Source organism: Sparus aurata, chromosome 7 (genome assembly GCF_900880675.1).
Source record: "Sparus aurata chromosome 7, fSpaAur1.1, whole genome shotgun sequence".
Taxonomy (NCBI): Eukaryota; Metazoa; Chordata; class Actinopteri; order Spariformes; family Sparidae; genus Sparus; species Sparus aurata.
The window spans coordinates 10,627,178-10,640,068 of NC_044193.1; the positions used below are offsets into that span (position 1 = coordinate 10,627,178).

Here is a 12,891-nt window from a genome sequence, read left to right on the forward strand (position 1 = left end):
TTCTATAGTTACAGATAAACGTCATTACCTAAAATGACATCAGTGCACTAACACAGTAAACTTCCTGCATTATAATCTCTAATAAATAAATAAAAAGGCCAGCCAATATTGGCCAATCGAGGGTTAATCCTGTGAAATATTACTTATTACTCTAACAAAAATTATAAATAACAGTAATAATAATTATTTCTTCTGCACTATAATCTGAAAAAGGTACTGGACAATAAGATATTGATATGTGTGCAATATTTGTTGATAATATCGTCAGGCCCCTAACCCTGTACAAATCCCCCCAAAATCAACAATGATTATGAATGACAGTAATAGTAATTAGACATTATTTTGTTAGCATTGAGACAAACTCTGACACAACGGCATTTTACTGTGTCAATTAGCAACTCAATATGAATTCAGTCCAGTATGAGAAAATAAAAATATGTCATTTAAAATATATGATGAACTAATTTTGCACAAATGTCTTGTTAGCTGTGCTTTAAAATAATGTGTCATTATTGTTTATTTACTTACTTTTGACACTCGATTGTGGGGCTGATATTGATATTAGGGAGTAAAAAAAACACATTTTGTGCAATATATGTATATATAATATCAACATTTCAGCCAGTTTCAACCAATAGTATTTGCCAACCACGTAACTGGTCGGGCTCTCGACAGAAAACTCTGTACTAATGATTGTATAGTCTAATTTGCTTTCAGCCCCAGTTAAAATACTTAATTAAATATTATATAGGTCTCTAACAATAATTACAAATGAGACATTAATCGTATGATTGTTACTGCTTTATTATCACTGGATGTGAATTATCAACCCAGGAGTAAAAATAGGTGGAAGCCCTGGGCTGAACAGCTGGTTACAACATTGCATGATGAAATGCACCTTTATTAAACTAAGAACACATTGTTAATTCTTAAAGCGGAGCCTGCAGTGCCTCTTCATCCCTTGTCTCTCTACGAGTTAAAACAATTAATTATTTAGTTCAAATGTTCCCTCCCTCATACGCCTAATCCTTCTACTGATTCATGATGGGGTCATATCTTAATTTCCTTTCATCCAAAAACCAAATGAATAGATAATGATTGATGAGTCTGTGGCCACTGTTGCGAATCTTTAATAAAACAAATATTTCCCATTAGAGTTTGCACAAATGAGCAAGAGACAAATAGGAAAAAAACAAAAAAAAAAAAAACGGGGTCATTACAGTTTGTAATTTAGCATTACTGAGACAGTAGATGCTCTTCTACCTGCAGTGAGCATTGACCAGCAGATTTAGAAATGGCAGTTCAGTGTAATATAAACCAGGGTACATTGTACATGCTTGATGCAAACAAGTACTGCACATAAAAAAAGAAAAACAAATGCCTAAAAGATTTTTTTTTTCTTCCTGAGATTCAGCAGACTGAGCCTTTAGTCCATGGTCTTACAATTTCATTATTCGTCACCTGATAAATCATCTATCCCAAGATCTATTCCCATCGTATATGTTAATCTGGGTTAAAAAAAAACATTATTCAGAGGCAGGCTGTACTTCTAAAATACATACAAATCTGGGCAGAAAAGTGTGGTTTTATTCATCTTTGTAGGAAAGTACTGTGATCTGTTTAAAATGCATTATGATCTAAAGCTTTTTTGGCACTTGTTTTCAAAGACTGTCTGAAACTGTCTACATACAGTAAATTTACCTTTGAAACATGATGAAACACCTTTATAAAATAACAGTACAGCAGAATTTGCGCCATAAGGGAGAAAATTATCAGATTTCAAGAGGAGAAAGGAGCTGTGAGCTTCTCTGTAAGCATGCAAAGTACACGTGAAACATACTTTAATAAACAACATGCATTTCTCTTAAAAAAAAAGGATGATAAAAAATGCCTAATATTCAATATAAATCAACCAATGAATGCAAAGAGTAAGGGTCAAAATATATGTGTAACCATATAATGCTGTAACAGCTGGTGAAAATGCAAGTAATATAAAAAATAACATGTAAAAAAAAAAACTTATGGTGGCTTCTAGTAAAAAAGCTTAGTGTGCTAGAGTTACAGCAGAGGGAGCATTCCTCCTGTCCTCTCCTGGGTCCTTTACTCTTCCGGTGTTTGCCCTGGAACCTGCCAGCAGCGTCTCAGAAATATTGCACTCACTTCCACAGCTTCCCATCAAAGTCTGAACGAGGAGGTGGGAGAGAGACACCACATGAAGAAAAAAATGTCAATCTTCTCCTCTGTGCCTTCAAGGATGTTATTGCTGGATTTTTATTTACTGAAACACGGCTGTTCTGCTCAGCGGCTACTCACCCGTATTGCATTCTTTGGCCATTCCTCTCTCTTTCAGTAGGTTGTTTTTGTAGTCTGCGGATTGTATTAGACATTCAGGTTCTGAGAATTCAAAGTACACTTTTTTTTTTCTTAAAGGATAAATTCACCCAAAAAAGTTTCATAGTCAACAGAACATTTCTGGAGCTTCGCAGTGAAACAGTGTTGCGGTATTCTCCTGAACAACTGAAGTATATGGGGACTTAAAAGTAGAAAAAACATAAGAAAGAAAACATAAAATGGCTCCATATAGCTCAACTAGCATAGGGCAAGACTGAAGCAGAGAGATCCCAAGCTTAAGGCTTTTAGTTTAGTAGCTACAGTGAAGATTTCATCTTCAAAAATCAATTGGGGCTCTCAGAAACATGGATCATGCCAGACTAGCTGCAAGGAGCCGTTTTACAGGTTTTTTTGTGTGTGTTTGTTTCCATTTTAGAACAAGTCCCTATGTACTTCGTTCTGCTGGAAAATGCTGCAACTCTCTTTTTCTGTGAAGCTGCAGCAATGTGTGTAAATTGGGCTTACTGTACCTGAATTCAAGGGCTCCTGGTTACAGGTCTTGAGCTCTGTGCAGTCTAATGACATTTCTCCTCCACTTATCACATTCCCTCTGCAGAGAAATAGACAATGTTCTGCTTACAATTTCAATTAAAAGGAATAAATACAAAATGCATTCTATGGTAATGTCTTACCGATCCGATCTACGCAGCTCATACTCCTGCCCTGGAAAACAGATTCAACACACGACGTCAAACACACTGTATCACACTATCTTTTATAATTAAGACAAGCTTGTTGTCAGATGCAAGGCAATGACAAATACCTCTCTTTTTGCGTCGTCGGGTCAGCACGATGACAGCGACGGCGATGAACGCCAGCAGTAAGAAAGTTGCCAGGAAGTAGCCCAGATGCTGCACAAAATAACCTCGGTGCTCAGGAAGGATGACAGTCACCACATGCGGGGTCTCCACTTCTTCAGTCCCTGAAGGCAGAGCACAGATAAACTCAAACCTGTCCAATAATAAACTACACAATTCTCTCATACACAAACAGAAAAAATCAAAAATATCCCACATGGTAAATATGAAGGGAACTCAACGAGCTTCCACATAAAACAACAATGGGATGCATTGTCATATTCTAACTATATATTGCATAGTTACATTGGATTTATAGAAGGGCAATAAACCCACAGGCTTCTTAATTTGTTTTTGTTTTTTTCCCCAAAAGCCAGAGACAGATGGAGGGAGAGCAGGAGTTAAAACTGCCCAAATGCTGTTTGCTGGTAATGGCTTCCAGACCTGATGTCATGCAGCTGTTATTTTTTTTTTCTCTCCTCAGAAAAACACAGGCTGACCAGAAAAAGAGGAGGGGAAGTGTGAGGAAAGAGAGACGACTCCTGTTATGTGGTTTTGTCTGCACGTCCGCATGAGTTTTCCATTTGGGCCTTTTCGCGTCTTCTCACAAACACAGAAGTCTGGTTTTTCTGCATGCATGGAAAAGAAAAATCGGTGACACCTCCTTCAGACGAGCTCATCAGTGAGCCCCTCAGTCCGACAGTCTAAAAACATATGTGACTACACTGCGGGCAGCTCCCAGTCTGACCCGGACTGGTTGTGTACACTTTGTCGATAGCTGACGGTAATTACTCAGAACGTCAAGCACCAGGACGATGCAAGACCATGTCTGCGTCGATTATAAACAGTATGATACAGCATAGTGTATCGCACCACAGCTACTTTTGCAGAATAACACTTTAGTGAATGTTCAGTGCTGTTGAAGGATTAAAAAAAAACATGTGTTGTTATTATAGTCGTTCAGTTTCTCTCGAATTCAAATGCAGCCTGATCACAGGAAACTAGATCACAGGAAAAAAAAAACTGGATCATGAGAGACATCAAGTCTTTTCCTCTTAAAGATCTCTCTTAAGGATAGCATTACTCTGTGGTCTCTCATTAAAGCAGCTAAGTTGGACACTAGTAAAACTAGGCACTGCTTAGGGACTAATGAGGAAAACATGCGATGTACCATCTCTGATCACCCTTTCAAAACCCTCCAATCACGAAAAAAATATTTATTAAATGTATTCTGCCTTAATCACCCACCTCTGAAGTGGCAGCTCGGTGGGCAATTATCACCTGTCATTGTTTAATCTACCGAATGTGCATGAAGCTGCAAAGACACGGTCCAAGGTCATCGTCTCTAGAGTGCGAATGTCACAACTGGAGCTGCGGCCACGTCCCAGCTGCGGCCTAATTTCCATTTTCTGGACGGATCTGACAAGTGTGTATGTGTTGATGGCTCTTTCACATATGCGGCACAGAGAATACCCTGTGTTTTTGTTCCTGCGGGAAATGCATAATTTGCAAGTCAGTGAACTGAAGCCAAGCATCTTCATTCTCGAAGATAAGGATTCTTGTGGAAGTGCTGACAGTTCACAAAACACCTCCTTCATGATTACAAAGAAATAATATTCTATTCGCTCTTGCCATAAATAATTACAGCGTGAGAGCGAACGGCTCTCGTGACGTGTAATTTCGGATGATTGCCGGCGCCTGCGTGAGCACGAACAGCTTGGTTTTTAATCTAACCGACTGGAAGAGCAGCCGTGTGTGAATATCCGGATGAGGTGCACTTAAATGCTACAGGCAGGATGCCATCTATCCACGTGTACAGTTCTTCACAACAGTATGGAGCTCATAAATGGGCTGTAATGAACTGAAAGATGAAGAGGATCTATAGGCTAACACATACCTTCATCCCCTCCCCTTACTTTCCTCTTTCATGTCACAGCTCGCCCAGATGTTAAACAGATGTTTTAGACTTGCTCTGTAACTGCTGGTTAAACAGGCCTCTATCAGAAGCTGATACACATCAGCAGAGAAAAAGAGCAGACTGGGAGAAAGAGACGAATAAACTTAGACTTGAGATAGAATGTAACCAGTCTAGACACGTGGTTGAGTCTTTTGGAAAATGGGGTCAAATGGAGGAAAAAAACACAACATATGACCCTCCTCTCCCACAATTACTGCACAGCTAAAATGTCTCCAGCTGTAAATGTAAAATAGTCGCCAAGGAAAATAAGACCACTTCTATTGTAGCCAATTTAAAGATGTTTACTGTAGACTAGCTTCTTTCTTTCTTTCTTTCTTTCTTTCTTTCTTTGGTGCTTCTTTCTCTTCTTTCTCTTTTTTTCAGCTGCGACATTCCTTCTACATCCTCCCTCTTCAGCTCAAACACAAAAACAGAGAGGTCTGAGGAGAGAATTGGCAAGAAGAGGAACTGATTTAACTGACCAACTATGCTTATAAATACACAAAAAAACCCAGGACTTGTGTTGTCACTCTCCGAGCATTTTAGCCGAGAAACCATATGGGGAAAAACATTAACCAATAGTGTCTGGAAGAACAACATTTTTAGTGATTACTCTCTTGATGTTTTTAACTCTGAAAGCTTACTTGGCTCTGGCTCATCATGTGGCAATATTTCGGGCGCTTTAGTGGGAGCGGAGGGAAGTGGAGGTCCCACAGTGAGCCTGAAGATGCGTCTTTCCTGAAGCCCGCAATAGTGGTGATGCAGGTGGCAGGAGTACAGGCCTTTATCAACAGGCCTCAAGTCAGAAATGGTTAGTGAGAAGTCCCCTACGGTGAAGGCGTCCTCCGCCACGCTCATCTTGCTGGCAAAGAGTGGTCCGTAATCCCGGCGCTCTCCGGAGGCGTAGAGGTCCACCAGGCGGTCAGCCTTGTCAGGTCGCACTCCGGGGGGTTGGAAGTCCCAGTGAGCCACCTGCTGCTGGTCCTCCTGGAGGCCCTCTCTCCACAGGGGGCGCCGGTTCACACAGGGCAATGCCACCGAGCTGCCCAACAAGACCACGAACACTGTCTTCTCTCCATCCCAGTAACGTTTCTCTTTCTTTGCTGGAAGTATATGAGTGCAAAATTTATTTATATTACATAGATTGAATACATTAAAGGGTAATTCCACCAATTTCACACAGTAAAATGTGTTTACAGATCTTGGGAGCTACAGCATATGTGAAAAAAGTAGTAGTATTGAGGCTTTTGTAGCTCCAGAGGAAGCTGCATGTAATCTGATAAACTGCCTCCAGCGATGAAACTTGGGTTTAGTTGCATTATGGGTAATGTAGACACCGGGTTTGATACAGCAGAACCACAGATATCGCCTTTTTTATTTCACACATACTTCGTTTTTTTTACTCAACCCAGTGCCTCCATTACCCATAATCCATCTAGCCACTGAGTGACATCACTTGAAGCAATTTATCAGATTCCATGCAGCTTCCTCTGCCCCACAAGGCTTTATAATACCTTTTTTTCACATATTCAGTAGCACTCCACAAGACCTGTCAATACATTTTCATGTGTAAAATATGTGGAGTTGCTCTTTAATGATTTTTTTCATGCATCACGTCTGTGCAACAACACGATTAGGACGCCTCACCTGACTTGGTGACATTGAGCTGGATTTGAATGGACTGGTGAATCTGACAGTAGTGATGGTGCAGATTACAAGTATAAACTCCTTTGTCAGTTGCGACCACATCTGAAAAAATAAAACACCCAAACAAGCTTATTATAAATGTAGATATAAATCTTCATGCCAGTGTTGTAGAATATAGAGAAGTCTCACTGTTGATGACGAGGGAGAAGTTGCCGTCATTGAACGCAGACTCTGGGATAGAAACGCGTCCTTTGTTTAGGCCGTTGTAGACCCTCTGGCGGGCTCCGGGGGACATGTCCAGGATTCGCTCCACAGAATACTCCGGGCTGTTGCGAAACAGATCCCAGTGCACCACCCTCTGGCGGTCTTTCAGTCCGTCCCGGGTCCAAACCATACGGGGGCTGTGGCAAGGCAGAACCGCCTTAGAGCCTGCGGGGAGGGTGATGTTCTTGGCCTCCACCACCACACCAGGCCTGCTGCTGCTGCCCTGACCCCATGCTGACACAAGGAAATAAACACATGGATTCAAACAACCAATGTAGTGATGACAGAAGGAGAAGTATACTAACTCTGCATTCAGTCGTTATGAAGGTAGTGCACTGAGAAACAAAAATGTCTTACCTCCTGGCAGGAGGAGCACAGCAAGAACTAAAACAGACAAAAACAAAAGTGATTAGAGCTCCTGAGGCGCTGCATTCTCACTTGCTGCTGCTGAATTACCGATATCAGCCTGCTTAATAATTAAATCTTGATAAATATTTATTATAAGCCTCTGCGTTATGCAGTCCAAGACTGTAGTTTTGACCTGGACTGACCCAACAGTGAAAGATTTCAGCGTTGGAGTAGATGTGGGTTCAGTGAGAGGACTGTTTAAAATAACAGAGGAACACTGACGAAACGAGGACACAGTACAAGGCAAGATTTTAAAACAGAAGATGTTCCACACAGGAACACACCAGCAAAAAGAATACACCAGATGTCAATGATCCTCTCTCTTGAACAAGTTTGCTGTTTGTGTTTTCTCACTCTGGAGATAGGACATTTTCCGACAGCGCATTTGCTATTTCTAACGCGTTTTTTCCCACAGTGCTATTTGGTCGTGTGTTTACTGAAGGGCCAGCGGAGATGCGTGCAGCCAAAGCATACAGAGCCTCTATTCATCCTGGCTGATGCTGGCTTGTTGCAAGGCCATGATCCTGAGGGGATGAAGGACCGTGCTGCTATTCAGCTCACTTCAGTCACATTGCCGAGTGATAAAAAAAAAACCAGACACCTGTGTATTTTTACAGTACTGGTAATGGGTACAGTGAACTATAGAGGCCAGAGGTGCAGAGCCTTCAGGATAGTGTTATGTGTGGATACATTCATTACATAAAGAAATAAATCAGTAAGGAGTGGATTTTTATTTCCAACGCACAGATGTTACCCATTTGAAAATACCAGCACTTTCAAAAAAAAGTTACAAAGTCCTTCTTCACACATGGCAGAACATGAAAATAAACGCGAACAAATCCAATTCTAAAAGTGAAAGAGGTCAAATGAAATCCAAGTCAAATACAAACATATACGTTTATTTAAAAAAAAGAGATTTAAAAGACATTACCGACTCATTAAACCTGAATTCCCTTTAGCAGATCGCTGTACAGCACTGAGGTCCTGATGGTAAACCCCTCTGTCCCCTGTAGTTTAATGCATGGCTTTTGGAACAGTTAAAAACCCTCCACCCCGGGACTCAAACTTCACAGGCTCGCATCGAGCTAAGAGGACAAAATACAGCCGGAAGTGAGACCATGAAACCAATCATTAAGACCATTAATAACGTGGACACAGTCTGGAGACAAAAAAGTAATGCTTGAGTAAAAGTAAAGATTAAAAGTTAAAATATTACTTTTGAAAAAGTGATCACCCACCCATATTAATTAAAGGTGTCTGAAGTTGCCCCCAGAAGTGGAGGCATGGAATAGCAGAAAATACAAGCACCTCAAACTTGTACAAAAGAACAGTAGTGAAGTAGAGTGAATGTACTTAGTTTCCATCACTGACAATAACTGCTGTATGTAATGAAGTACAGTCACTCAAGCTCTGCCCTCAAGCACAACTTTGAGGTACGTGTACACTTTTTACTTCTACTCCACTGCAGTAAAGAGGGGAATATTTTACTTTTTTACTTTACTGCAGGACTTGTTATGGAGTATTTTTTATGCAGTATTGCTGCTTTCACTCGAGTTAAAGATGTGAATACTTCCTCCACGACTCTCTAAATGCGGCAATTAACAAAGCAACTCGATAAAGTGCATCTTTATCACCGTATGTAAAGGCTGAACACCCAAATGCAAGCTGCAAAAAAATATGTTTAATACACAGTGCAGGAAAGAAAGGGCCTTCTCCTGCCAGAAGTTATTTTCATCGTAGCAGCACATGGTTGATTCACTTCATGTGTGAGCACAGGTAACGTGAAGACGTCACGTGAAGAGTGTGTTCAGCTCACCACATCCAAACAAGACTTCCCCAGAGCGCTGCTACTGTGCCTTTATGCAGTAATTCTATAAGTATGCATTAGCATATAATAATATTTCAAGCTGAGCAAAATTATCTCAGCACACACGCTGGCATCTGAGAATAGGCCTCCGGCTGGAAAACTTTGGTGGCTTTTCTATTGAGGGGTATAAACTTTCCTGCAGTAGGTAAAACAAAGTGTCCCAGCCTCTGTAATTTCCTCTCATGTCTCCTCCAGACACACGCAGGCTGGTGATTCAGGAGGCTGGTTTAACACTAAAGATTTAACAATGTGCTATTGAGTTTCTGGCTTTAATAACAGACATTAACCAAATGGCCTGCAAAATCACTGTTGTCATTACCCCCAGGAATCACAGCAAGAATCACTTCACAGAATGTCTACCCGAAGGTACATTTTTTTAAAAAAAAAGGGGGGGTTTATATTTTTAACTCAGACATGAAGCATGTATTTGCTCAGCATAATTTCTGTGATTCATGGATGTTGTGGGTGTGTAAAGTTTACTCACAGCCGCGTCACAGGATGAGAGTAAATCAAAACGAATGTGTCCAGCTGCAGACTCAGCTAAACATACAAAGATACATTCAGAGGCCCTGAGAGGCTGTTGACTCTCCTGAGGGAACACTCAGGTGTACATTGAAATGGCAGCCAAGATTTTCAAGTAGGTGTATTATTAGTCACTGCAAGTACGTTACATCATGGTAGCAATCGAATGTATATTTTCTATGTCACATCATTTCCTTGTGAGTTGTTAGTGTTATAGTTATTTGATGTTTATGGATAACTTCACTGTGTATATTATTGGAAATGTGTATATTTATCTTCATGTAACGAGTGGTAGAGCTCAAAGTGTGCGGGATCAGGAGATGTCTGTATGAACAGCACCTTCTTGTTCATGTTTTATGTATATCTGAGAAAGCCCCGGTGAAGGATGAGTTCATCCTGAAATGAAAATGTTGCCCGCTCACACATGCCGATGGAGAATTGGGTGAAGTTCTGTAGTCCACAAAACATTTCTGGAGTTTCACAGCAAAACTGTGATGCAACAACAGAACACAACAGAAGTGACTGGGCAATTGTTTCAAACAAACAAAAAAAGAAAGAAAAAAGAGAAAGAAAAAACCCAAATGAAATGGCACCAGCTTGTATGATGTAATCCAAGTCTCCTGAAGTCCAGACATCCCTAACTGATTTAGCTAATTACACCCTTTTAAAAAAGCTGGAACCTTTAAAGGAGCATTATGTAAGAATTACCCAACTCTCGCGTCACTCCAAACAAATGGGGAGCAGCATATCAGCAGAGCTGCCATAAATAATAAAAAGCTGCTGAGCTAAAGTGGGTGCCTGAGTTTGACCGTGAGTGCGGAAATGTTGACTTCTCGAATCAAATTGGGCTCTTGAACAGTATGGAGCCATTTTAATGGGTTTTTTTTTTCAATTGTGTTTTACACGTTTTTAATGCAAGTCCCCGTCTACTTTAGTTGTTTAAAGGAATATCAAGACTGTTTTGTTGTGAAACTAAAGTAATGTTTTGTGGATCAACATAAAAATGACTGCATTTTTATTTTTGGGTGAACTTACCCTTTAAAAGAAACATAAAGGTGGCATAATCTCAGTGTGTGGGCACTTTTTTCTTTGACAAAAAAAAAAAACAACAAAAAAACGTTCTGTTGTACACAGTCGGCTGTTTACAGGATCTTCACAGAACACAAACACGTTAATTTATTGTTCGCTTGTCATGTTTCCGTCTCGAATGAGTAGCTTCATGTTTATGAGCTTATTTTGCGCAAAACAGCAATTCTGATCTTTCCCAGCCTTGTTGCTTTTTTGTTGGAGGCTGTTAATTAAGACAGAACCAATCATAGACGTGGTCGGCGTGGTAATCCCCCTCCCTCCTCCAGCAGCCCACTCGTGGTGAAAAACACTCGTTGCTGCCACACATAATGACTGGCTGCTGGATTGTGCTGACTCCGCCACTCAGACCGCAGCTAACTAGAAACACATTGGGCTGAAGCCATAAGAAAAATCCCACATACACACAATGAGTCAACAGGCCCAGGCTGCAGTCAAAGCCACGCAGCTTTACTGTATATGCTTAATTTCACTTTCAAGTCCACGAGGCTTCAGGTGCTGGATGAACTTTATTTTTCAGAACTCTGAATAATTTCAAAATAAAGGCTGTTGACAGACGGAAGGTTTCTTTAGGCATAATACCGGGTAACATCACTTACACGTGAAATGTATTCGAGATTAGATAAGAAAAGACGGTCTAGAGACATGATACACAACATATAGGCTACAGTACTACAAAAATGAATAAAGATATATAAATATGCAGACTGTTAGGTCAGTCAGTAAAAACAACAGCATACAAAAAAAGTGGGGGCAGTAAATGATCAAGAGTCAGGTTTAAAACGTGTAAACGCTTATGAGATGACAATTGTTGATGTGATTATAACAAATAAATACATAAATGATCTGCTCTACAAACATAATGAAAGCAGGCCGTTTAAACAAAAAGTACCGCAGCTAACGTCGGCTGAAAGTCTTATTTATACAGAAAGTTTTGGGTCAATAAAGGCAAAGATTTTTAGACAGTTTTCATTTCAAACATATCCTGAGAAAAGACTCTGAAAATGTCTTTTTAAAAAGAAGGCATCTACAGCGGATCAGAGCCAACCTGGAAACTCAGAGAACTTTCGTCTTTTGTTCCTGACGGGTCAGTCTAACCTGGATCCAATTATGGCAAAAAAGAAAAGTTTCCTAAACTTTTTTTTTTCTCTTCATAAAAGCAAAAGACAACTCAAGAACTTACTCTGAAGGAGACTCATGTCGAGGTGCATCTTTTTCCACAGTGCTGGCAGCGGAGGTAAGAGCCTGACAGAGGAGGAGAGCATCTACTGACGAAACAAAAGAAGGCTTCAAGTTCACGGAGCTGCGGTGGCGGCAGCGGCGGAGGCTCAGCTGTGTTTTGTTGTATTCCTGCAGGCTGGAGCCTCCGCACGCTCCGCCTCCGCCTGCACCATGAAATCCAACACTCCTCTGCGCTTTGGTGCTGCAGTCTTACCGAAAAACATGTGCTGGCGTTAGTGTAAGAAAAAATGTAAATACTAGACGAATAAAAACGCATTGAAGGTGGAATTCTCCTTTGTGTGAACAACAGAACAGTCCCAAAATTCACAAGAGAGGATTGTCAGTTTTCTAGCAATCCCAAAAATCGAATCTAACAAAACACTGATACACAAGAGTCAAACAAAATATAGTCTCAGGGTTACTCCACAACAACATCAAACTATTAAGATAAATACGAGAAGATGTCATTTTAAATACAAATAAATATGTAGAAACCAATCCAAACCACATACGGGATTCATTTGAGAAGGGCTGTTTTTTTTTTTCCTCTAAATCATTCCCTTCAACCCACAATAAGAGATCAGAGCTAGTCTTACCTCAAAACAGTCACGGTGTACTCAGATTGTGTTGCTGTTATTTCTCCTTCAGCTGTGTTATGATGAAAGATTATGTTTAACTAAATAACTATGGACAGTGGTAATTCCAGGATGAATATATCGTTTTACTTTGCA

At 40.4% G+C, this 12,891-nt stretch overlaps 1 protein-coding gene across 3 annotated transcripts; it reads right to left on the reverse strand.

The window, feature by feature from the left end:
- Positions 1-783: 783 nt before the first annotated feature.
- Positions 784-12,853, reverse strand: LOC115585514 (matrix remodeling-associated protein 8-like). Of its 3 annotated transcripts, none has more exons than XM_030423937.1 (11): positions 12,757-12,853; positions 12,123-12,204; positions 7,414-7,440; positions 6,982-7,290; positions 6,793-6,894; positions 5,790-6,248; positions 3,155-3,313; positions 3,024-3,054; positions 2,862-2,941; positions 2,314-2,394; positions 784-2,182 (listed from the first exon to the last, which is right to left on the reverse strand). In XM_030423937.1, the coding sequence occupies exons 2-11, from the start codon at positions 12,202-12,204 to the stop codon at positions 2,157-2,159; spliced, it is 1,356 nt and encodes a 451-aa protein (XP_030279797.1). In that variant the 5' UTR covers positions 12,757-12,853; the 3' UTR covers positions 784-2,156. The 3 variants fall into 3 exon arrangements, with proteins under 3 accessions (XP_030279797.1, XP_030279798.1, XP_030279799.1); XM_030423938.1 differs by having other exon boundaries at positions 12,123-12,207; positions 12,757-12,824; XM_030423939.1 differs by having other exon boundaries at positions 2,314-2,367; positions 12,123-12,782.
- Between the last annotated feature and the right edge of the window lie 38 nt (positions 12,854-12,891).